This window comes from Anomaloglossus baeobatrachus, chromosome 5 (genome assembly GCF_048569485.1).
Source record: "Anomaloglossus baeobatrachus isolate aAnoBae1 chromosome 5, aAnoBae1.hap1, whole genome shotgun sequence".
Classification (NCBI taxonomy): domain Eukaryota; kingdom Metazoa; phylum Chordata; class Amphibia; order Anura; family Aromobatidae; genus Anomaloglossus; species Anomaloglossus baeobatrachus.
Window position 1 is genome coordinate 135137022 of NC_134357.1, and position 26064 is coordinate 135163085.

The 26064-nt window shown below is 42.2% G+C and overlaps 1 protein-coding gene across 1 annotated transcript in view; it reads right to left on the bottom strand.

Annotated features, from left to right (window-relative positions):
* ADAMTS14 (ADAM metallopeptidase with thrombospondin type 1 motif 14) overlaps positions 1 to 26064 on the bottom strand; it is a 305508-nt gene that overhangs the window by 185630 nt on the left and 93814 nt on the right. The window contains exons 5-6 of the mRNA XM_075347232.1: positions 7183 to 7266; positions 1702 to 1858 (exon numbers count right to left, since the gene is read on the bottom strand). Of these exons, the coding sequence (XP_075203347.1) occupies positions 1702 to 1858; positions 7183 to 7266 (241 nt within the window). The remainder of the gene's footprint in view (positions 1 to 1701; positions 1859 to 7182; positions 7267 to 26064) is intronic.

The window sequence follows — 26064 nt, forward strand, 5'->3', positions numbered from 1 at the left end:
CTGGGCCCCGGGATCACCAACCCCTACCCACGGAGGGGCAACACAACAACTGGCTGCTCCACACCATCACTCCCGGGATTCCCCAGCCAGAGCAGCGGTGGTGTACATCCCTTCACCACAACCGTGGGTGGCGTCACGGACAATCCACAATCCCCACACCCAAAACCCCCCTTTCACTCACGGGCGAGGAGCGCCGCTAGAGTCCCCGGGATCCGGCCCATCGCTCGAGCCACCGAGCAGCAGCAGGCCGCAGCAGCCGCGGCAGCCGGACCCGAGCAGTGGGAGAGCGCGGCGTCCCCTCCTCCGCCCGCGACAACTGCATAGGATAGATCATGAGTGTCATATTAGTGGGGGGAATGAACACCTGGCTGCCCTACCCATTACTTGTTTTCACCTGGAAACGACAGCTTCTTACACTGTGGTGTTGCCGCACTAGGTACTGAACTCTATTTCTCTCCGGAGCGGTCGGCTTTCAGTCCTGTAGGCATGCCCAGAGAAATTACAGTCACCGCACACAGCACTGAGAGTAGCACATGTAACCGCACCCCGTCACTGACTGACAGCCGGCTTAACAATGCATCAGTACAGAGTCGGCTGTCAGTCAGTGTCGGAGTGTGGTTACAGCCACTATTCTTAGTGCTATGAGTGGTGACAGTAGCTGCTCCAGGCACGACTAATTGACTGAAAGCCGACCACTCCTGGGAGAAATAAACTTAATTTTTTCCAGACTGCTGCCCTTTCAGTACAGCCACCCTGCACCTTCCCAACGCTATCAACTTGAAGCTAAACCCTACATCTGCGGGGTAATAGTGTTATTGTACATGACAGGTTCCCATTTACTTTTCCTCTATTTCCACCCTCCTCCCCTTTTCTTTCAATGACAATTCTGGTTTTATAGAGCCAGAAAAAAGTGGCAAAGGTCATGAGTGAGGTGCCATCATTGGTACCTTACATTGGGAAGTGTTTGCTTTGAAAACCTAGGGGGTTGGAGTCTGTGTTTAATGGTGTTAACCCTGAAAGTATAGACCATTTAGAAGTAGGCATACAGAAGCTACAAAAAAGTGATAACTTTCCTAATAGTGCAAATAAAGTCATGACCTCTCACCTAGCAAGCAATTTTTGGAATGTGGGATATTTTTTTTACAAGCACAACCGTTTGCAGGCTAAAGGTTACGCAAACTAACTCCGCAAATTGTGGAAGTATTAGCAATAATATTTTGTTCACTGGAATATGTTGTGATCTGTGGTATCTCATTATTATTATTATTACATATTTTTCCTGTAACGTTCATATATTATTCATGCTAGAAATATTTTTGCATCTACCCAATAAACCGTAAACTAAAGCTAGTTATGCATACATTATAATCAGTGGGATAATTAGTCTCAATGACAGATGTCTTTCCTATGTTCCCTGTACACATGCATATGTATTCAATTAGGGAGAGGGAGACAAACCACCGTTGGCCAATTGCCGGTTGATCCCTAGTGAACCGAGAAGTTCTATCAAAATTTCTTGCAAATTGGAACTTCTGTAAGCTATATTTTTCAGAATATCAGAACTGGGAATACCAGTACTGACAATACTTGTGTATTGTCCCAAACTATGAGATCACTTCTTATAGGCAGAAAATAATTTTTGCGTTCATAACCAACCAGCTCGATACACATACTTGGTTGACATCATACAATATACAGTACCTTGCATACCTGCAGGACCAAAATCTTGCCTGGTGAGAAAAACAGCATGATCGTGGTGTTCTGCATGATCTGGATCTGAACGCTGCTGGGAATGGGCCCAGCGACACACTTGTTCAAGACTCCTAGATGGATTTCCTCGTTCTATAAGACTAATTGACTAAAAAAGGAAAGAGGCAAATATCAGCAAGTATTTCAGGATTCATGCAAACAGCATTATTAGTAGTCTATGAATAGGGCATGTCAGGTCATTAGCATATCATATAGGATCTTTAGAAATACTTTTTCTAAAGATCTGTTTATCTATGCTACTGTATACAGGGACCATTAGGAAGGGATTAGCAATATGCACCCAGAACTGCTCGTGGTTCTGGGTGCATATTGGACCTGACAGGTTCCCTTTAACACTTTAAAAAACAGTAAAGTCCAGCACACATTACAGTGATTATATTCTCTGACTTTATTATATGACTGTGTTCATACACAGAATCCACTACTGCTTTATTATATGATCTTCTTCATGCAGCACATTCCAGTACTACTTCAATATATGATCGTGTTCTGCTATGTATGAACATGATTATATTATAAAGTCGGAACATAGACTCACCGGATTGAGCACTGGACTGAACTTACTTCACTCTGCAGCAGTGTAACAATGTGACTGTAGGATAGTGAATGACAAGCTCCTATACTGTCCTTTACGCTCAGACACCCTAGGCTATCACTAACCTCAGGAGTTAAAAACTGTTCTAAACTATTCCCAGCGAAGGAAGGGGCAGGAGTGTGATGGCAATACAGATGAAGACAGACAGTAAAAAAACAAATCTCATACAGAATGCAAACTCACAGGAACAAAAATGAAAAGACTAAGGAGAAAAGCAAGAGAAGTAAGGCAGCAACAAAAGGACAACAAGGGTTATCACCACAACCGCTCACAGCAATAAAGAACTAGAGCCAACAATAAGTCTGGATCACAACACCTCACCAGACCAGTATAGAGAAGCTATAGCTGGCATTAAATGAAGTGTCCAGCCAGATAATATAGGAGGAGAGCAAATGGGAAAGGCTCCCCCACAGCATGTGATCAAAGGAGACTAACAAACAGCCTACCAGAGATTAATTCTTGCTAGCCTGCCTATGAACTACAAGTATGTGGGTTGATGCCTGAGTCTGCCTTCACTGATCCCAGACATCAGAGGAGTTAGCAGGCAGAGTGGCAGAATCTGTAGTCTCCACAGATCAGGACGCCACCATGAAAGTTGGCGATGTTTGTAAACCTCCTTGTGACAACACTCTGCATACTGTTTAGAGACACCTGTCACTACAGGTTCCTCTTATCTGAGCCCCCAACGATTAAACTCAACAGATAACTCGTGACTATTGAACATGAAATGCGTTGGGAGGGAAACTGGAGTATTGTAAATTAATGTGAGAATGCATCAAAACTGCGGCGTTTCAGAGAAAAACATACTTTAATAGTCGACAGAGGACCGAGCCGCATGGCAGACTAATCGGACAGGTAGGTCCCCTGCGGCATCTTCCCACCCACTCCCCTGGACTGGCAGATCTTTCCCTGCCTGCGTGTACAGGGAGAGACATGTCAGTCTAGAGCAGCGCGTGGGGGGAGCCACCGGAGAATTTATCACATTGTGTTTTGGTCTGAGGTTGCATTTACCTATTTTTAAGACCTTCTAATGACCAAATATTAGTTTATTATGCTCTTATACATTAAATCATACTATTGAAATTGTGGTGTGCATATTCTTTTTCTCAAGACTATGTATCCCACCAAGGGAATATTTTCATTTTGCATCCCTTAGGCTGCTTTCACACATCCTGTTTTAGCAGTGCGGCTAAATCCGGCTCTAACACCTATGCAACGGATGCGGCTTAAAAACCGCATCCTTTGCATACGTTTTTACATGCGGCCCGTCCAGTTTTTGCCGGTTGCGGCACGCTACTGAGCATGCGCAGTGCAAAAAACCGCATGCGGCGGCCAGATGCGGCTTTTGCTGCATCGCGCCGCATCCGGCATCCATAGACATGCATTGGAAAAAGCGCTGCATCGGCCGGATGTGGCGCGATGCGTTTTTTTTTGTTTTTTTTGCCGGACAAAAAAACATGCCAGGCAACGATCCATCCGGCCGCCGCATGGGCTAAATATGCTGCATCCAGCAAAAACCGGAGTGAACGCAAGGCCATGCGGCACAATCCGGCACTAATGAAAGTCTATGCGGAAAAAACGCAACCGGCGGCAAAAAAAAACCGGTTGCGTTTTTTCTGCAAAGAGCCGGATTGTGCTGCACAGCAAAAACCGGATGTGTGAAAGCAGCTTTAGCTCTTACAGAATAACTTTTTGTTTTTTATTTACACAGGTAAATGTTAGCATTTATTTTTGAATTTGTTTATATGGGAAAGGATGATTGGGTAATGGGAATAACAGAGCCATTCTGCCATAGTTTTTCTTTTAGTTTATTAAGGATTGTTAATAATGCAATAACATAATATTTTTATGGTCTTTTTTTACAACTTTATTTAGTTTAGATAACTTTTTATTTCTTCTAACATTCGTAGGAATTTTTTTTTTAATTAATATTATACATATTGCAGCCATGGGGCCTTTCTTCAACTTTCAGCCCTGTGAACTCCCTTCTTTTCTTTTAATCCCTTTAGGCTATGTGCGCACGTTGCGTCGGAGTACCTGCAGTTTATTCTGCACGTTTTCCTTCCCTTGGTTTTTGACCAAATGGCTTTTGACCACTTTTTAGCGCTAAAAATGCATGCGTATTTACCGCGTTTTTAGTGCGTTTTTAGTGCGTTTTCAGCGCTTTTTACCTGCGTTTCCACCTGCGTTTCTGCAGATGCGTTTTGTAGATCAAGACACTGAGAAATAAAGTTGGAATAGTCAAAAAGAATGAAAAAAGAGAAAAAAAAGGATAAAATTAACTTTTAATAAAACTATATGGAAAATTATCAATTTTAATGAAATAATAGCGGTTATGCACATTTTAACAGAAAAATAGGAAAAGTTTATTATTTTTTAGCATTTAAATTTTCAGTTATTGTGTGTGTGTAAAGGAACATTATAACCCTTTAATTTTATGCCAGAAAAGCATGCATTTTTGAAACCAAAAACGCAGTGGAAAAGCAGGTAAAAAGCATGAAAAACGCAGGAAAGTTGATTTTGGTTGCATTTTGCCATTTCTCATTGATTCCAATGTTAAGGAAACGCTGCAGAAATGGCAAAAACAACTGACATGCTGCTTCTTTTTCAGCATGGTTTTTGACCCAAAATATGCAAATTAAACGCTGCAGAAAAAAAGCAAAGTGCAGACAGGATTTCATCTTTTCCCATAGACTTTGCTGGAAAACAAAAACGCTGCAGCTAAAAACGCTGCGGAAACGCGGGAAAAAACGCAACGTGCGCACATAGCTTTACTTTTGCAGTCACTAGTCATTGCCAAGGTTGACCAGTGCTAGGGAAGACCAGCTGTTATCCACAGCCATCTCCTTTGTGTGATGGCATGGGGTCAACTTATGTGTTTGTATCATTACTATGCTGTATATTTACAGCACTATTTTTTAAAGGAAGTCTGTCACCAGGTTTTTGCTACCTTATCTATGAGCATCATAATCTAGAAGAAGAAGAGAGCCTGATTACAGCGATGCATCACTTAGTTTACTGGGTGCAGCCGTTGTAACACAAAGGTCTTAAGGGCACTTTACACGCTGCGATATCGTTATCGATATCGCTAGCAAGCGTACCCACCCCTGTCGGTTGTGCGTGACGGGCAAATCGCTGCTCGTGGCGCACAACATCGCTTTCACCCGTCACACGGACTTATCTTTCCTGCGACGACGCTCTGGCCGGCAAACCGCCTCCTTTCTAAGGGGGCGGTTCATGCGGCGTCACAGCGACGTCACATGGCAGCCGTCCAATAGCAGAGGAGGGGCAGAGATGAGCAGGACGTAACATGCCGCCCACCTCCTTCCTTCCTCATTGCCGGTTGACGCAGGTAAGGAGATGTTCGTCGCTCCTGCGGTGTCACACATAACGATGTGTGATGCCCGAGAAACGAGGAACAACCAGCGACAAGCCCCACCAATGATATTTGGTAAAGGAGCGACGTGTCAACGATCCACGATTTTTGACGTTTTTGCAATTGTTGAACATCGCTCCTTGGTGTCACACGCTGTGATGTCGCTAACGGCGCCGGATGTGCGTCACTAATGACGTGACCCCAACGATATATTGATAGCGATGTCGCAGCGTGTAAATGGCCCTATAGGTGTAGCATGTAGCAGAAATCAAAAAGCTAACCCTGCCCAACAAAAGCTTTCTGTATACATTGTCTATAGAAAATTTGCTGCTTATCAGAGGAGGGTGTGTGGTCAGACAACTTAGCATGAGGCAGCTAATCACAATTTAACTCCCTGCCGCAGTAAATCTTCACTTACCCGGCCCCATCGGCGTCGCCGTGACATGATCACTGTGAGTCGATGGTTGCCATGGCAGTTAGGGTCATGTGATGACTGCTGTAGCTATCATGATTCACTTCTTCTTTCACCTGGCCAACTGCTGCCAGTAACAAGAGGTGAGTATTTCTGGTGATCACAGCTGTGTAGCTATGATCACCAGAAATGAAAAAAAAGTTAATAAAAATTAAAAAAAATAAAAAAAATAAAAGTTCAAAACACCCCCTCATTCGCTTCATTGAAAACTATAGGATTAAAAAATAAAAAAAATACACACATTTTGTATCCCTGTGTTCAGAAATGCCCGATCTGTCAAAATATAACATCAATTAATCTGATCGGTAAACGGCGTATCGGAAAAAAAATTATAAACTGCAAAATTACTTTTTTTGGTCGCCGTAAAAAGTGTGCCACTTTTTTGGGACAAACTTCTGATATTTTTTAACCCCTTAGATAAAAGTAAACCAATACTTGTTTGGTATCTACAAACTCGTACCGACTTGAGGCATCACATCAACAAATCAGTTTTTCCATATAGTGAACACGGTGAATAAAATATCCCCAAAACAATCATGCAGTCGCACTTTTTTTTGCTATTTTTCCGCACTTGGAATTTTTTTGCAGTTTTCCAGTACACTATATGGTAAAACTTATAGTTTCATTTAAACGTACAACTCGTCCCCCAAAAACAAGCCCTCATATGGCAAGATTACCAGTAAAATAAAAAAGTCACAGCTCTCGGAAAAAGGAAAGGAAAAAACCCCAAAAAAACGAAAATTGGAAAATTGGCTGGGTGTGAAGGGGATAAGGACATGATTCCAGCACTACTAATGTATGGCGCGTGACTCCAACTACAGTAGTTAAGAAATGAAACATGTGAATGAAAAATATTTCATACATTTCTCTGATTGTTACAATAAAATAATTTCCATTTTTCCATAACCCAAGACATATTACATATGTACTGCATATCTAGATGGAAACAGCATAGTCCTGATTTCTTACCTGCCTGTATCCTACCATGATCATCCGAACCAGCACTATGTTAATATGGACCCCGAGTGATTCATCGTGGTAAATTTCATCAACCTAAAATAGAAAACATAAGTTATATACTTATATGATGAGGTTGATATGTCTCATATGTTAAAAGAAAATGTCATAATGCCCCCAAAATACTAAGTATATACTGTAAGTTAAGAAACTATATCATCTCATGACTTGTTTAATTATATACGCAATAACACTATATCAAGCCTTTTATTTTGTGATGGTATAATAGAGCCATGATTCGGAGAACAGCAGCTTGTCAGGAACTGAGGGGGGAGCAGATACAGTTAAAAGTATGCCTACAACATGAACTTTTTAATATTTTTTATTTTACACCCAAAAAAAGTCTTAATTTTTAAATTGTATGTGTTTTATCAACACTAAGTAACAAGTGTTGTACAAATATAAATCTGAAAATTGTGACGTTTGTTTCTATCCAGCCCCCCCCCCCACTTTGTAGTCCCACCCTTCACTGCAATTGCAGTTGCAAGTCTTTTGGGGTAAGTCTCTACCAACTTTTCACATCCAGAGACTGATACTTTTGTCCAGTCTTCTTTGCAAACTAGCCCTAGCTCAGTGAGATTGGATGGAGAGGGTCTGAGAACAGCAATTTCCAAGTCTTGTCACAGGTTCTCAATGAGATTTAAGTCTGGGCTGTGACTGGGTGAATTCAAACACAGGAATATGATTTGATCGAAACAATTCCATTGTGGCTCTGGTAGTATGCTTAGGATCCCTGCCATGCTGGAAAGAGAGCCTTTATCCTAGTCTCCAGTCTTTCGCAGGTTTTCCTCCAGGATTGCCCTGTATTTAGCTCCATACATGTCCCAATCAACTTTGACCAGCATCCCTGTCCCTTTGGAAGAAATGTTTCCCCACAGCATGAAGCTGTGGTGCTGCCACCACCATGTGTGATGGTGGGCATGGTGTTTTCAAGGTGATGTGCAGTAGTAGTTTTCCACCACATATAGCATTTTGCGTTTAACCCAAAAATGTCTGCTTTTATTCTAATCTGACCAGAGCACCTTCTTCCACATGTTAGGTGTGTCCCCTACATGGCTTTTTGTAACATGCAAATGGAATTTCTTATGGCTTGCTTTTGAAAATGGCTTTCTTCTTACCAGATTTTAGATTTGTATTTTAAAATATTTTGAAAACCATGTATAATTTCTTTTACATCTCACAAAAAGATACTACTTTGTACTGATATATCACATAAAATTCTAATTAAATAAATTTAAATTTGTGGGTGTAATGTGAAAAAATGTGGAAAAGTTCATGGGGTATAAATACTGTATATAATTAGACCTCAGGGTTGCTAAAGGCTTGAATCTGGGGCTTAGATCTACCTTCCAGAAGAACAATGACCCTATACATACTGCCAGAGTCACAATGGATTGGTTTATATCAAAGCATAATAACATATATGAATGGCCCAGTCAAAGTCCAGACCTAAATTCCATTGAAAATCTGTTTCAAGACTTGAAAACTGCTGTTCACAGATGCTCGCAATCCAATCTCACTAAGCTAGAGCTATTTAGCAAAGAAGAATGGGCAACAATTTCAGCTTCTAGATATGCAAAGCTGTAGAGACCTACCCCAAATGCATGTCACATTTTTCAGATTTATATTTTTAAAATATTTAGAAAATCATGCATAATTTCCTTTACATATCATAAATACTTGCTCTTTAGGGTTAGTATATCACATAAAATCCCAATAAAATACATTTAAGTTTGTGGGTGTAACATGAAATAATGTGGAAACGCTAACGGGATATGACTACTTTTTTAAGGCACTATAGCTGACGTATAGAAATCAGGAATTCACACCTCTCCTTGAATGTAACTACTGTCCATTCTCTGTCATTATCTGGGAAGGCTCCAGAGGTCGACCTCTATGGAAACCAGGTGTACAATATGTAAGATAAAAGCTCTCATTGCAAAAGAATGAAAGTAGATAGAAAAAGTAAGTCAGTTGCAAGCTTGCTTATTTTCATGCTGTCTAATTAACTAAAGCAATTAATAACTTGAGAATACCCTTTAAAGGGAACCAATCACCAGAATTTTAGTATATAATCTAAAGTCAGTGCTATACTGGCCCTATCAGGCTGAGTCTATACATACCTGTAGTGGTCAGCTTGAATGTTTAGGTTTTGAAACCCAAGAAAGTAAAGTTTATAAAATTGGAAGCTTCTTGAGTGACAGCAGCTGAGGATCAGATAATATCTGGTGGGGTATTTATTCATACTTATCCCCTTCCTATGTTAGAATTAGCATAAGTATTATACAAACGATTCACTTTTTCCCTTGCAGGACCTTTGTGAGGTCATACCCATGTGACCAGAAGGGGCAGGGCCTCAAAGCCAACAAAGCTGATACCACGAAGCAACATTTTTCTGTTGGCTGAGGCCCCGCCCCTTCTGATCACATGGGTATGACCTCACACAGCTCCTGCAAGGGAATGATTTGTATAATACATATGCTAAATCTAACAGGGGGAGGGGATAACTATGAATAACCGCCCCCAGATATTATCTGCTCCTCAGCTGCTGTCACTCAAGAAGCTGGCGATTTTACAAACTTTACTTTCTTGGGTTTCAATACATATACCTCCAAGATGACCACTATAGTTATGTAGAGAATCAGCTGGATTTAGGTTATATATGAAAATCCTGATGATTGGTTCCCTTTAAAAATGAAAGACAACGTAAAGGGAACCTGTCACTAGAATTTTTGCTATGAAACTAAAAGAATCCCCTTCTGCAGCTCCTGGGCTGCATTCTAGAAAGGTTCATCTTGCTACTAGGCCCCCTTTCAGACCTAAATAAACACTTTATGAAATCTTACCTTTTGGTATGCTAATGAGCTTTCCTGGCCACGGGGGCAGGCTGTATTGTGTCTGTTATTACCCCTCCTGCCGCTGTTCACCATCCCCCCAGTGTTGATTGACACATAGATGAGGCCACCGCCCTCATGTTCCGCAGTGCTCCTGAAGTCTCCCGCATGCCCAGTGGCACTATCGCGGGACTGAGCACTGTTCAAATCGCCAGCGCCGGTGATCTTATTGCGCAAGTGCGAGATTATGGGCGGGTACTTGGATGACGCTGGTGATGATATTGTCATCACCAGCGTCATCCAATTAGTCGCCTACAATCTCGTGCATGCGCAGTGGCACTATCGCTGGACAGCACTTTTCAAATTGCGAGCGCCGGTGATCTTATTGCGCACAATGACAATGACAATGTCATCACCAGCGTCATCCAAGTACCCGCCCATAATCTCACGCCTGCGCAATAAGATCACCAGCGCTGGCGATTTGAACAGTGCTCAGTCCCACGATAGTGCCACTGGGCATGCCCGAGACTTCAGGAGCACTGTGGAAGATGTGGGTGGCAGTCTCATCTATGTGTCAATCAACACTGGGGGACGGCGAACAGCAGCAGGAGGGAGAATAACGGACACAATACAGCCCGCCCCCGTGACCAGGAAAGCTCATTAGCATACCAAAAGTTAAGATTTTATAAAATGTTTATTTAGGTCTGAAAGGGGGGCCAGTAGCAAGATGAACCTTTCTAGAATGCAGCCCAGGAGCTGCAGAAGGGGGTTCTTTTAGTTTCATAGCGAAAATTCTAGCGACAGGTTCCCTTTAAGCAATGATATCAATCTTATGAAAAATAAGAATCCACTAAAGAAAGTGTAAATTACTACAGAAAACTGGAGAAACAGCTATGATGAATTGGAGCTAAAGAGTTTACCAAACCAGCTCACCAGGAAACCAGGAACGCCAGTGGACCATTCACATCCCACTAGCACATGTGGATATGTGTCGGTTGGAAGTGCCTTTTTTGTGCGGTTACTCTGCTTTTCAGTTAGTTTTGCACATGGGAGCTTATATAATAGTGTTCATTGCTACTGAGCTCTTGTCTTACTATGATATTGCTTGTCCCACTTCATTTTGTGACTATACTCTGTTTTTTAGGCAGGCCTGCTGTATACTTTTCGGATACACCTGTAGTGCCTCTGCATATTTCTCCTGCTCCGTTTACCTATATTCATGTCTTTTATATACTATTGGTTTGTTATGGTTTTACTGTGTGATAAAAACAATATATATTTGTGATACTTTCTATCCAGCATTTATTTATTGGGTGTTTAGTACTGAAAGAGTTAAAACCCATGAACTGTGAAGAAGAGAGGACAACTTGCAATATGGAATCCCCTTCCTTCCGGATCAAGGTGTCACATATCCCACTGACTTTGCTTTTTCATTCCTAGAACATAGTTCCAATTGTGCTCCTGCTAGATGAAGGATGGCGCTGCTTCGAAAGATGTTAACGCCAAATAAAGAAACATATATCAGAGGACAGACTGTTTGAAGAGTCTCCATAGATACATAAATATACAAACTTTCTATCCATCCCCTTTTACCACTTGTTTTCACAGAGTTATGCAAACTTTGTTGAGGCCTAACTGGAACGGTAATAGAAGTTAGAACAATCCGGTGGTATATTATGTTAAGTTAGAAAGAAGTTACTTAGAGTACTGCCACCTCACTGGAGAAATCTGCTCCAAGGAAGAAAGCAAAAAAGAGAAAGGACTGAAAAAACCCCGTAATCTCACAAAAGGCTTAACACCAGCTCTATAAATGTATCTAAATGTGTTGACCTTTAGATATTTAACACTTGCAATACATTTCCACTTTTTATGTATAACACAAAAAGCTTTGAAAAAATCACAAAGTCACTTTGAAAATTCAAATAATTTGTGTAATCAAAGTTCACCACCCGATATAATTAATTTAACACAAGATGAAGTACGCCTACGTCTGAGTAAATTAAACATTGACAAATCCCCAGGGCCAGATGGCATTCATCCACGAATATTGAGGGAATTGAGCTCCGTAATCGACAGACCGCTGTATCTCATCTTTTTAGACTCGCTTGTAACAGGGTTGGTGCCTCAGGATTGGAGGATTGCTGATGTGGTACCGATATTTAAGAAAGGTAAGAGGGTAGATCCAGGCAACTACCGTCCAGTAAGCCTGACATCAGTAGTATGCAAAGTTTTTGAGGGCATTTTAAGGGATGACATGCAAAAATATATTGCAGAAAATAATATAATAACTGACAAACAGCATGGATTCATGAAAGATAAGTCGTGTCTAACCAACCTGTTGGGGTTCTATGAGGGGGTAAGTGCAAACCTGGATATTGGTAATGCAGCTAATGTGATTTATTTGGACTTTGCAAAGGCATTTGATACTGTACCACATAATAGCCTTATACTAAAGCTCCAGAAGCAAGGACTAGGAGAAACTATATGCAACTGGGTAAGGTATTGGCTAAAAGATAGGAAACTAAGAGTAGTCATAAATGGTACATTCTCTAAATGGGCTATAGTCAGCAGTGGGATGCTGCAGGGATCTGTGCTAGGACCGATTCCGTTTAATCTCTTTATTAATGACCTTGTGGATGGGATTGATAGTAAAGTGTCAGTGTTTGCTGATGACACCAAACTATGTAGGATATTAAAAACTGACCTTGATAGTACAATATTACAAAAAGATCTGGATAAGATGTCAGAATGGGCAGATACTTGGCAAATGAGATTTAATGTTGCTAAATGTAGGGTAATGCAGCTAGGACGGAGTAATCCTATAACTGCGTATACATTAAATGGAAGTAAACTCGGGACTACAGAACAGGAGAAGGACTTGGAGTTTCTTATTACAAATAAGCTGAGCAGCAGCACTCAATGTCAAGCAGCAGCTGCTAAAGCAAACAAGATTTTAGGGTGTATAAAAAGAGAGATTAGATCCCGTGATCCCAACGTATTGTTACCCCTCTATAAATAACTTGTAAGGCAACATCTGGAATATGGAATCCAGTTTTGGGCTCCGCATTTTAAAAGGACATTCAGAAGTTAGAGTCAGTTCAAAGGCAGACAACTAGACTATTACAAGGAATGGAAGGCCTCCCATATGATGACAGGTTGAAAAAGTTAGATATGTTTAGCTTAGAAAAAAGACGTCTCAGAGGAGATCTCATTTATATGTATAAATACATGTGTGGTCAATATAAAGGACTGGCACATGACTTATGTCTTGCAAAGACAATGCTTAGGACCAGGGGGCACTCACTGCGAGTGGAAGAAAAGCGATTCCGACAGCTAAATAGGAAAGGGTTCTTTACAGTTAGAGCAGTCAGACTGTGGAATGCCCTACCACAAGAGGTAGTAATGGCAGATACTATAACAGCTTTTAAAAAAGGGCTGGATGATTTCCTCAGTACACACAACATTGTTGGTTATAAATGACTTTGTGACCAAATGTAGAATTGGTGGAGGAAGGTTGAACTAGATGGAACTAGGTCTTTTTTTCAACCTAAGTAACTATGTAACTAAGGTACAACTTGGAGCTCCAACAAAATGGGCAGAGCTGGGATGGTGTGTATGACGCCAGACGTCATCAAATTAAAAGGAACCTGTCACCAGATTTGGCAACTATAAGCTACGGCCACCAACAGTGACCCCTTATGTACAGAATTCTAGAATACTGTACTTTAATAAGAGCCCAGTCTGCTCTGTAGAACATAAAAAACACCTTTATAATACTCACCTAGGGGGTGGTCCGGTCCGATTGGTGTTGCTACTCTCCAGTCCAGCGCCTCCTCTCTACGGTGATCCACGTTCTTCTTCTTCTGAGGCCCGTGTTCATGACGCATCCTAAGTCATCCATAAGTCATCCATACTGGCCGGCAATGAGGTCATACACAGGCACACTTTGATCTGCCCTGCTCAGGCAGATCAAAGTATTGTAATGCGCATGCACAGGCGGTCTTTAACATTTCCTCGTGTATGTGCATTACAGTACTTTGATCTGCCCTCAGCAGGGCAGATCAAAGTGCACTTGCTCAAGATCGCAATGCTGGCCTCTGTGCTTGACATAGAAAAAGTCATTCACACAGGGCTGGATGGAAGGAGGACTGCGACCGCTGCAGAGAGGAGGCGCTGGACCGAAGACCAGCGACACCCATCGGACCTCCTAAGTGATTATTATAAAAGTGTTTTTTTTATGTTCTACTGCACGGCCGGGGCTCTTATATACAGGATTCTAGAATACTGTATGTAAGGGCTTACTGGTGGTGGCCGCAGCTTATAGTCGCCAAATCTGGTGACAGGTTCCCTTTAAATTGTACTTGACTGGAGTGAGAATTTTGGTGTAGAGAATGGAGGTGGACACCACTTGGCAGATGCTCCAGATTCATAAAGACTCATGGAACTCTGAGAATCAGAAGCATCTGACGCCAGCACAGCCCCTCATTATGGCTCAAAGTGTGTATTAATTAGAGTTTTTCTTTATTTTTTTCGTCAAACTCTTGATTTAGCATTCTCAAGTATTTAGTCTGATGGTATAATTTATGGGAGCAGTTCCCAGCCTTTTTCACCTTATGAGCCACATTCAACTCTGAGAGATGATCGAGAGCCACATCCAGGTCCCCTCCCCATCATTACTGTTATGGAGATAGCCAAAGCTTCCCCACAAAACGCACACTAAAACTTTGTTCCCCCTTCCTTTATAGGCAGTATAATAATAATAATAATAATAATAATAATAATAATAATAATAATTGTATTCTTTTATATACCGCTATTAATTCCACAGCGCTTTACATACATCGTATAATTGCATACAAAGGTTTGCACTTTTCCCTGATCTCGTGTCAAGAACACCCTCCACTTTTTCGCATTTAATTTCACAGTATCATCCTATCTCCAGCTCCATATTAATTTTCCACCTTTTTCCCCTTTCACTGCTCCCTCCTCTCGTTTCCCCCCACAACTATGGTGGCAACCAAAAGTTTTGCATTTTTTTTTAAAGTGTGATTACCTCTGTCTGGTTGTTGTGATGCCATTGGCCTGGTAATTTTAGTAAACTGGAAGCAAATGGTTGTCAGCTAAAAGGTCGAGGCCACACGGGGATTACTGCGAGTCCTCGCATGATACTCGGCTCTCGCTCGCAGCACAGCGGGAGCCGAGTGTCATGCGACTGTGGTCCGATCATGTGATCAGACCACAGCTGTAAGGGGAGGGCCGGCACTGCGGATGGGAGGGCTAGTGCTACGGAGGAGAGGGAGGGATTTATCTCCCTATCTTCTCCGGTGCTGGCTATTGCGATTCTCGCACTACACTCGCATTACACCGGTGTAACGCGAGTACAGTGCGATGTTTCTCTCGCCCCATAGAGATGCATGGGTGTGAGTGGAACAGGATCGCATTCCACCTGCAGCATGCTGCGACTGTTTTCACGGTCCGATAAAGGCTGAGAAAATAATCGCTCATGGGAGAGGCCCCATAGAGTAATATTAGTCTGAGTGGAATGCGATTTTTTTAATCGCATTCCACTCGCACCATTTTTCTCACCTTGTGTCCTAGGCCTAAGGATGAAAATTGTGTTTGACATTGTTTTATGCCTTTATGTGTTACCTTTCTATATTTGTTCGGCCAAATGTTTTGCATATTTTGCCATGAGAAGTCTAATTTGGCATAATTTTTTTTATGTGTTTTTTTGGCTTAAATTTGGCAAAGACAAAGTCAAATTTATCACAAGATGTTAGGAAGCTTATTATTCTGAGAGTGAAGTCAGGCAAAAGCCAAAGAAAGGTAGCCATGGAATTCAACTGTTCTCAGAGTACACATGTAATAAAAAAATAAAGAAAGAAAGAAAAAGAAGGTTATGGAACAGCTAATAAACCTAGAAGTGGACAACCATTGAAAACTTCTTCTAAAGTTGATTACATTATTAAGAAGAAGTCTGTACCTGATGTCCATAAAACTGTCGTACAGATTTCACACAAAATGAATGAAGAATATGGGGTCAAAGTGAGTCACCAAACTGTGGTGTGACAGCTAAGAACAGTAGGCTTAAATGCACGAGTTCCAGTTAAGAAGCCATTCATCTCTGCAAAGAACCGGAAGGACCAACTTGAGTTTGCCAAATAACATGGCCAATGGAAAGAGACAGATTGATCTAAGGTGTTGTGGTTAGGTGAATCCAAGTTCATTCACTTTGGTAGTGATGGCAAGCACTATATATACGCCCAATAGGAAAATGTAATGAGGTAAAGTACCAAACAGCTTCAGTGAAACATGGTGGTGGCAATGTCATGGTTTGGGGCTGCTTTTCTGCATCTGCCATTGGCCCTCAATATAGAACTGATGGAAATATGAATGCTATCATGTACAATGTTATACTGGATAATGTAATGCTGCCACATGCTGAACCCAAAGTAGGCAGGGGCTGCAAAATCCAGCAAGACAATGATCTTAAGCACACATCCTATTTAGTAAAAAAATGGCTAGCAAAAAAAATGTTTGCCTGTTGCAGTGGCCAAACTAATCACCTGATTAACACCATATAGAGCACCGTTGGGATGAGTTAGGGCGGCGATTTGGGGCCTGTACCCATAGCAATAAAGATGAATGGTTTGCAGATTTGCAAATGGAATGGAGCAAGATCCCTCAAGATGTCTTGATCACCCTAGTAGTATTGTCGCAACGTGTAAATCCTAGGTGCAACGATAAACGATCGCAAAAGCGACGAAAATCAGTGATCTGTGTAGCATCGTTCATTTTCATAATGTTGGGTCGACCGCAAGTATGATGTTGTTTGTCGTTCCTGCAGCTCCACACATCGCAGGAGCGACAAACATCACTTTACCAGCGTCCCGACGGCAATGCGGAAGAGAGAAGGTGGGCGGGATGTTATGTCCCGCCCATCTCCGCCCCTCTGCTTCTATTGGCCGGCCGATTAGTGACGTCACTGTGACGCCGAACGCCTATCTCCTATTGGTGCGACATTATGGAAATGACCTACGCTACACAGATCACCGATTTACGACGCTTTTGCAATCGTTTATCAGCACATCTAGGCTTTACACGTTGTGATGTCGTTACCGGCGCCGGATGTGCGTCACTTTCGATTTGACCCGTGGAAAGTACCCCTTAAAGTCTAACATACAAATAAGGGAATGACAAACTTTCTCCTCTTTTTATAATCCCAGTCGACATTCAGTAGCTATTATCCATTGACAGTAATACTCAGATTTTTCTCCACAAATTTAAAAATGTACTCTCCTGACACATAACTACTCACAGTTTAATATAGTCAGACATGTCAATAGAGAGGTGCAGAATCTTGGCTCCATAGACAATGTTGGATATCTCTCTAGGAACTTGACTGCAGAATGAGATATTGTATGTAGTGGAATGTCAACACAGGGGAAGTCAGTAACCATTCCTTGAAAGAATATTTATGCTTTGCCGAATGAGTATACATCTTGAATTGATTTCATAAACCAGTAACTGAGTGGTCCAACAAAAAACAATTCTAGCCTCTAAATGCTGTTATTATAATGTGTAGGGAATGTTAACCTTCATTTCTCTAGAAAATTCTAATTGCTATTAAAGGAGTTGCTTGGACTGAAATTAAAAGTCTCCATTCACTCTATGTGTCTGAAGACTGCTGAAAATAGCAACAGGGGCAGAACAGGAAAAATAATAGACCTAAAATATAACTTTTAATAAGTGTACATTTAAGAAGTGAATAACTCACTGCATAAAAACGTGAATTAAAAATGAACCAGTGGGCCTCAAAGCTCAAAGTGGCCCCATCTAGTACATTAGGCACATCAAAACAGAGCATACCATGATAAACACACTGAGGTTAAACCAAGTGGTTAAAAATACCCCACAACACAAAGATGGGAAGAACACCTTCAGTAGTGATGTATGGGTTCCAGATGATGGGACTCTGTAATAATAATACACCAGACCCTTTCAGAATCCAGGATACCACCCTTAGACAGTTTAGTGATGGATCCTGCTTAGAAAAGAAAAGGAATGGTCTTACCGTGACTCAATGGGCATATCTGCATAAGACAGGTCTAGAGTTCCAATGTGGTGACCAATATATGGACTTAATAAATACCAACAAATGGCTCAATATTCAAACGACTTCACATCCTCCCAACGCGTTTCATAAATAATTCATCAGGGGAGTCTTCATATAGGATGTCCTGCATCCCGTCAGTAACCAAGACTGACCATCCAGAAAAAATGCCCCAAACGGACAAAGATGTCCAGCATAGACGGACGCCAAGTAAAATATGCTCTGTTTTGATGTGCCTAATGTACTAGATGGGGCCACTTTGAGCTTTGAGGCCCACTGGTTCATTTTTAATTCACGGTTTTATGCAATGAGTTATTCACTTCTTAAATGTACACTTATTAAAAGTTATATTTTAGATCTATTATTTTTCCTGTTCTGCCCCTGTTGCTATTTTCTACTACTCCATTGAGGGGTGTTTTGAGGTATTTTGCTATTTTGAAGACTGCTGAATCCATGTGCACACTGTCACACATCCCCTTTATTCTCTGTGCTGTGATTGATTTGCATACTTGCGGTCACATGCCAATTAGTCTCAAACCACAAATGTTTTATGTATTATGGTGGTTTAGTGTTAGTACAGCCCTCACATTTTTGTAAATATTTTAATACGGTGTATACAGTGGGTACAGAAAGTATTCAGACCTCTTTAAATTTTTCACTCTTTGTTTCATTGCAGCCATTTGGTAAATTCAAAAACGTTTTTTTTTCTCATTAATGTACACTCTGCACCCCATCTTGATAGAAAAACCCCCCAGAGAAAAAACCCCCAGAAATGTGGAAATGTTTGCACAATTTTTAATCAAGTAAAACTGAAATATCACATGGTCATAAGTATTCAGACACTTTGCTCAGACACTCATATTTTAGTCACATGCTGTCAATTTCCTTGGGATGTTCCTTGAAATGGTGCTACTCTTTCATTGGAGTCCAGCTGTGTTTAATTAAACTGATAGGACTTGATTTGGAAAGGCACACATCTGTTTGTATAAGACCTCAGAGCTCACAGTGCATGTCGGATCAAATGAGAATCATGAGGTCAAAGGAACTACACAAGGAGCTCAGAGACAGAATTGTAGCAAGGCACAGATCTGGTCAAGGTTACAAAAGAATTTCTGCCGTACTCAAGGTTCCTAAGAACACAGTGGCCTCCATAATCCTTAAATGGTTGAAGTTTGGGACCGCCAGAACTCTTCCTAGACCTTGCCGTCCAGCCAAACTGAGCAATCGTGGGAGAAGAGCTTTGGTGAGAGAGGTAAAGAAGAACCCCAAGATCACTGTGGCTGGGCTCCAGAGATGCAGTAGGGAGATAGGAGAAAGTTCCACGAAGTCAATTATCACTGCAGCCCTCCACCATTCAGGCTTTTATGGAAGAGGGGCCCAACAGAAGCCTCTATTCAGTGCAAGACATATGAAAGCCCGCATAGAGTTTGCAAAAAACCACATGAAGGACTCTCAGACTATGAGAAATAAGATTCTCTGGTCTGATGAGGCGAAGATAGAACTTTTTTTATGATAATTCTAAGTAGTATGTGTGAAGAAAAAAGGGCACTGTTCATCACCTGCCTAATACAATCCCAACAGTGAAACATGGTGGTGGCAGCATAATGAATGTGGGTGTTTTTCAGTTTCAGGGACAGAATGACTGGTTGCAATTGAAGAAAAGATGAATGCAGCCAAGTACAGACATATCCTGGAAGAAAACCTCTTCCAGAGTGCTCTTGACCTCAGCCTTGGCCGAAGGTTCACCTTCCAACAAGTCAATGACCCTAAGCACACAGTTAAATAAAAAAGGAGGGACTTCAGAACAACTCTTTGACCATTCTTGACTGGCCCAACCAGAGCCCTGACCTTCACCCAATTGAGCATCTCTGGAGAGACCTGAAAATGGCTGTCCACCAACATTCACCATCCAGCCTGACGGAACTGGAGAAGATCTGCAAGGAAGAATGGCAGAGGATCCCTAAAACCAGGTGTGAAAATCTTGTTGCATCATTCCCAAGAAGACTCATGGCTGTGATATTTCTGTTTTTCTTGTTTAAAAATTTGGAAAAATTGTCAAGATGGGGTGCAGATGTACATTAATGAGAAAACAAATGAACTTTTTTGAATTTACCAAATGGCTGCAATGAAACAGTGTGAAAAATTTAAAGGGGTCTGAATACTTTCCGTACCCACTGTATCTTTTCATGGGACACTCTGATACAATATAAAGTAGTTAGTGTACAGCATGTAGAACAGTGTAAATTTGGTGTGCCCGCTAAATAACTCTACACACAGCCATTAATGTCTAAACCGCTGGCAAGAAAAGTGAGCACACCCCTACATGAAAATGGCCAAATTGTGCCCCATTAGCCATTTTACCTCCCAGTGTCAAGTCACTCATTAGTAATACAAGGTTTCAGGTGTGGTAAATTTGGTGTTATCTCTCACACACTCCCTCATACTGGTCACTGTAAGTTATACAGGGCAACTCATGATAAAGATTTCTCCGAGGATTTGATAAAAAAGTAATTGTTTTTCTACATAATGATGCCCTAGGATTTCAGAAGATTGCCACCACCCTGAAACAGCTGCAGCATGGTGGCCAAGACTATACAAGACAGGTTCCACTCAGAAAAGGCCTTGCCATGGTCAACCAAAGAAGTTGAGTGCATGTGCTCAGCGTCATAGCCAAAGGCTGTGTTACGGGGGGGAATGGCGGATTAGGAAAAGGTAGTAAATCTCCCAATCGCCAATCGGGGTCCACCATGCAGTACTGGTAAACTGCTGCTGGGAACCCGAAGGTCAGGCGGATAATACAGAGCTAGGTGTCTCCGAAATAAAGCCTGACCCAAGTTAAAAGTCACTTGGATCAGGAAAACTGTGAACCCTGTTAACTCCACAGGGCCCACACACATCGAGACCAGGACTGTTAGCAGCACAGAGGGTCCTGGTAATGACTGTCCGTGCATGTAGGTGGGATTCCTGAACAGTCGGCGCAGCAGATGCAGCCCAGTTAACACCCCTGGGCTGCTACAGCCGAACTGGAATGATAGGAGGGAAAGCGGAAAAACTGATCCTACCGTGCCTCACCGCGGATCTTGGCACGATGGACATCGGACGCCTAACCCTACCTACCGCTTCCAGTACTAAGGCTCTAGCCGCAATGTGGCTCACAAGCTCTGCTGTGGCTACAGAGCTATGCATATAATGAAAACTGTGCACCATGGTGTGCTCTCCAGGCCCTTTTAACAACTAGGATCTGTGCCCCAAACCCAGGTCGAAATACAATGGTGTCTCCAGGGGCCAATAGCAGAGTGCTACATCATCAGTGATGTCCCCAGCGGCCTATCCGGAACCGCCACGTCACTGATGACACAAGTGCGGTGCTGCCCCAAACACCCTATCAGTCATCGTCTGATGACCAATGATGGGGTGCCAGGTCATAGGGGCGGGCCTCCGTGAGCCAGTCCGGAGTCCCCACATCATCACGACACCTGCCGCTGACCGGCCTATCAGATCCTGCCACCTCACGGACATGCCCAATGAAGTCCTCACCAGACTTAGCCTTAGATCAGGGTTCCCCAACTCCAGTCCTCGAGGGCCGCCAACAGTGCATGTTTTCAGGATTTCCTTAGCATTACATGGGTGTTGGAATCATCAACTGTGCAGGTGATTAAATTATCACATGTGCAATACTAAGGAAATCCTGAAAATATGCACTGTTGGCGGCCCTTGAGGACTGGAATTGGGGACCCATGCCTTAGATAATGCACTAAGTGCCTGAGCACGCTCAGTAACCTGAACAACAGACTTAACCTCAGGAATAACACTATCAGGCTGAGCTTGCTCAGTAGGCACAACACAGGACTTGGACACAGCACAAAGTCCAAGCAACTGGGCAAAGAGGCTTTTCGCACTAAGTGTGTGAGCATGCTCAATAGCCTGAACTGAGGACTTTGCCTCAGGAATGGAATTAACAGGCTGAGCATGCTCACTAGGCGAAAAACACTGGACTTATGCGAGCTTTACACGCAACGACATCGCTAACGAGATGTCATTTGGGGTCACGGAATTCGTGACGCACATCCGGCCTCGTTAGCGACCATTAACGATTAAAAATACTCACCATATCATTGATCGTTGTCCAGTTGTTGTAATCCCGATTATCGTTGCTGTTGCAGGACGCAGGTTGATCGTCGTTCCTGCAGCAGCACACATTGCTATGTGTGACATCACAGGAACGAGGAAGATCACCGTACCTGCAGCCGCCCACAATGAGGAAGGAAGGAGGTGGGTGGATGTTCAGCCCGCTCATCTCCGCCCCTCCGCTTCTATTGGGCGGCCGCTTTGTAACGCCGCTGTGACGCAGAATGAACCGCCCCCTTAGAAAGGAGGAGGTTTGCCGGCAACAGCGACGTCGCTAAGCAGGTAAGTACGTGTGACGGGTGTAAGTGATGTTGTGCGCCACGGGCAGTGATTTGCCAGTGACGCACAACCGAAGGGGGCGGGTGCTTTCACCAGCGACATCGCTAGCGATGTCGCTTTGTGTAAAGCCCGCTTTAGGCTCAGGCTGGGGCAAATCAGCATGCACATGCACCCTAGCTGCCTCTCCACCCTTAGATGACCCAAGGCATGGCTAAAAGTGGCGGCCGGCGCCTGGGCATAGCAGGAACTTCAGCAGGCTGCTTGTGGCGACTGCGGTGCTGATTTATAACAGGTTGTCATTTCAAAATAGACAAGAAAGTGCACAGTTTGCAAAAGATAAAAGACAAAGGTCATAGATTACTGGAATCATGTCCTGTGATCTGACGAGACCAATATAAACTTAATTTGCTTCATTTGATGTCAAGTGTGTGTGGCGGCAACCGGTTGAGGAGTACAAAGACAAGTGTGCCCTGCCTATAGTCAAGCATGGTGGTGGGAGTGTCATGGTTTGACGCTGCATGAGTACTGCTTGCTGTGATGAGCTAGAGTTCATTAAGGGAACCGTGAATGCAAACATGTACTGTGACATAATAAAGCAGAACAGGATCGGCTTCATTCATATTCCAACATGATAATACTTCATTCATACGTCCAAAACCACCAGTAATTTGCTAAAGAAACTGAGGGTGCTGGACTAGCCAAGAATGTCTCCAGACCTAAACCGTATTGAGTAGCTAAGGGGCATCCTCACTCGGAAGATGAAGGAGTGCAAGGTCTCTAACATCCATGAGCTTTGTTATGTCATCATGGAAGAGGATTCCAATGGCTCGTGTGAAGCTTTAGTGAACTCCATGCCCAAGAAAGTTAAGGCAGTGCTTGAAAATAATGGTGGCCACACAAAATATTGACACTTAGGACAAAATTTGGCCATTTTCACTTAGGGGTGTACTCCTTTTTGCTGCCACGATTTAGACATTAATGGCTGTGTGTTGAGTTATTTAGAGCACACACCAAATTTACACTGTTATGCAAGCTGTACCCTTTCTACTATACATTGTATCAGAGTGTCATATGTTCAATGTTGTCCCCTAAAAAGATGTAATGAAATATTTACAAAAATGTGAGGGGTGTGCTAACTTTTGTGACATACTGTATATTATGTTATATAAAAACACATAACACAATTTGTATGCTTTTATTGCTTTGTTGACATTGTCAGATTGTCAGATAAGCCAAAGATCTCATGAGTGTGCTGTTCCAGACAGACCCAGACAACTGCATGTGGAGAAACTGGGGAGTTCGTCAGGTTTTTGGTTTCCAGGCCAAATGATTACATGGCATCTTCTTCCCCACCATGCATGTTATTGGTGAGATTAACAGCTGAATGTTGTCAGATTTATATGAACTGGAGATTTTCCTAGGAGGTTTAAGAAACAATTGAAGGGGGAAATGGCCTCCTCCTACAAAAAGTGAAACAGTAGCTACGGGAAAGAAGGGATGTTCTGTCTTGGACTAGTGAGGTTCGGTGGTATGAACCTGCACCAGCAGGAAGCCATGTTGATTCTTGCTATATAACTTCTTCTATATGTATCTCCCAGCTTTGGAAGTCAATTTGCTTAGAAGCCTGAGAATCTTAAAATGAGACATTTGCCAATATTTCCTATTTCTCAGTAGGAGTTCTTGACTTTGCATCTTTTATGAACAACATGTATTCCATGTACAGATACTACATTTATGTAAATCAATACATGTTAAACCCCGTCTAATTACACGGGCTGATTTGTACAATATACATATTACAGCCTAGTAGGTAACGTTATGTGACTAGTTGATATTAATAGTTCTGGGCTTCTCATTCACTAGTATTAAGTCCAACTAATCTAATATCGTAACTGTTACAGATTGAATCTGACCGGCTGTAAAAATCTGACAGGGGGATTTTTCACACTTAAATCTGATTAAGGTGTCAGGAACTGGTGGCACTTAAAACTGAAAAAATGAAAAGTCCAAAGCCTATAAGACGATGAAGTCGTGGGACTTATTTTGGCCAAACTTTATTAAATTCACACTGTTTAAGAATATATTGTAGTCATTACAATGTATCTATGGCACTTCCAAATGTTCAAAATATAGAGAACTTTTTCATAATCTAGAGATTTTCTGCTGTTTTTCATCAGCATTAGAAAGCTTTAGTGCATTGTATACAAATTGCATTTTTAAAACCCAATTTACACATTGTGGAGTAATCCCTGCATTTGATAGTGTATTTTATTCTATACTCACTATATGGATCTGATAAGGGAACTGTCTGTTCCGTACAGCACGGGTGCCGGCTGTATTACATACTCATTACCCAAGAGTAACTGATTCAATCTAAACTTACTTCAGTTACAGCCCCCTTGCATGCAGCTATCACACGTGATAGAAACATTTTATTGGGTTCCAAGTTGGCCATCATCAGCTTAGAGTCCAATGTCTGCAAATACAATGTGATCATGGGGTGTGGATAGGTTTCCAAGGCACTCGATGGCCATCTGTAGGCCTTCCTGTATTCTATGGCATTATCCCTATGAAACCCAGCTAGACCTTGTAGACCACTAATTTTACTTATTTTTTATCAAGAGATTGTAGTTTCAAGTCCATTAAGGGGTCTAATAAATGAAACAAAGTAGAAAAACATAAAAAAGTAAAGAAAAATATTTTAAAATATACATAAAAGTCATAAAAGTTTAAATCAACCCCCTTTCCCAAAACATAATTATGAACAAGTAAAAAATGTTTTAAAAAATTAGATATTTAGTCGGTTCTGACCTGTGGGGCCGTGAGTCTCCTCCGCAGGAGACCGCAGCTGCCTGTGCCCATGATCCGGGCTTGGGCAGCTGTGGTTACTTTGTTCTGTTCTCCCTGCGAAGAACGCTTGCGACTCCGCAGCAAGCAATTGACATGCTTGCGGCTCGGAAAGCCGCACTGCAGGTCAGTTTACGCTGTGGGCAGTACATGCACAGTGGGCATGGGATTTCTAGAAATCTCATCCATTCTGCTTGTACTGTATAACGCAGCCTTTTGGACACATATAAAGAATGCTGGGTCCAAAACGCTGTGAATGCTGATCATGGACACCACCCTAATTGTCTCAACTAATGCAATATGAAACAATTTGTCCCATATGGTAATATGATGTCTGCTCGGAACCACAGACTCAGGGTGGCTGTCACGGACAGACTACAGGGTAGCCACCAACTCAACATGATCCTGAGTACCCCGAAACCCTTTAACCCCTGTACAGGAATCTGGAATTACTACAGGGTCCAGGAGACTGTTGCCTATAGAAGGTTTAAACTCCAAGAAGAGTAGTCATCAGGCAGAGTCAAAAGCAGGAGGTACAAAAAGGGACAAAATCGGCAAAAGAGTAGTCAGGAAATCAGGCCAAAGTCAAACTAGAGATGGCAGCAAAGTACAAAAATAGCAGGCAGGAGAGTC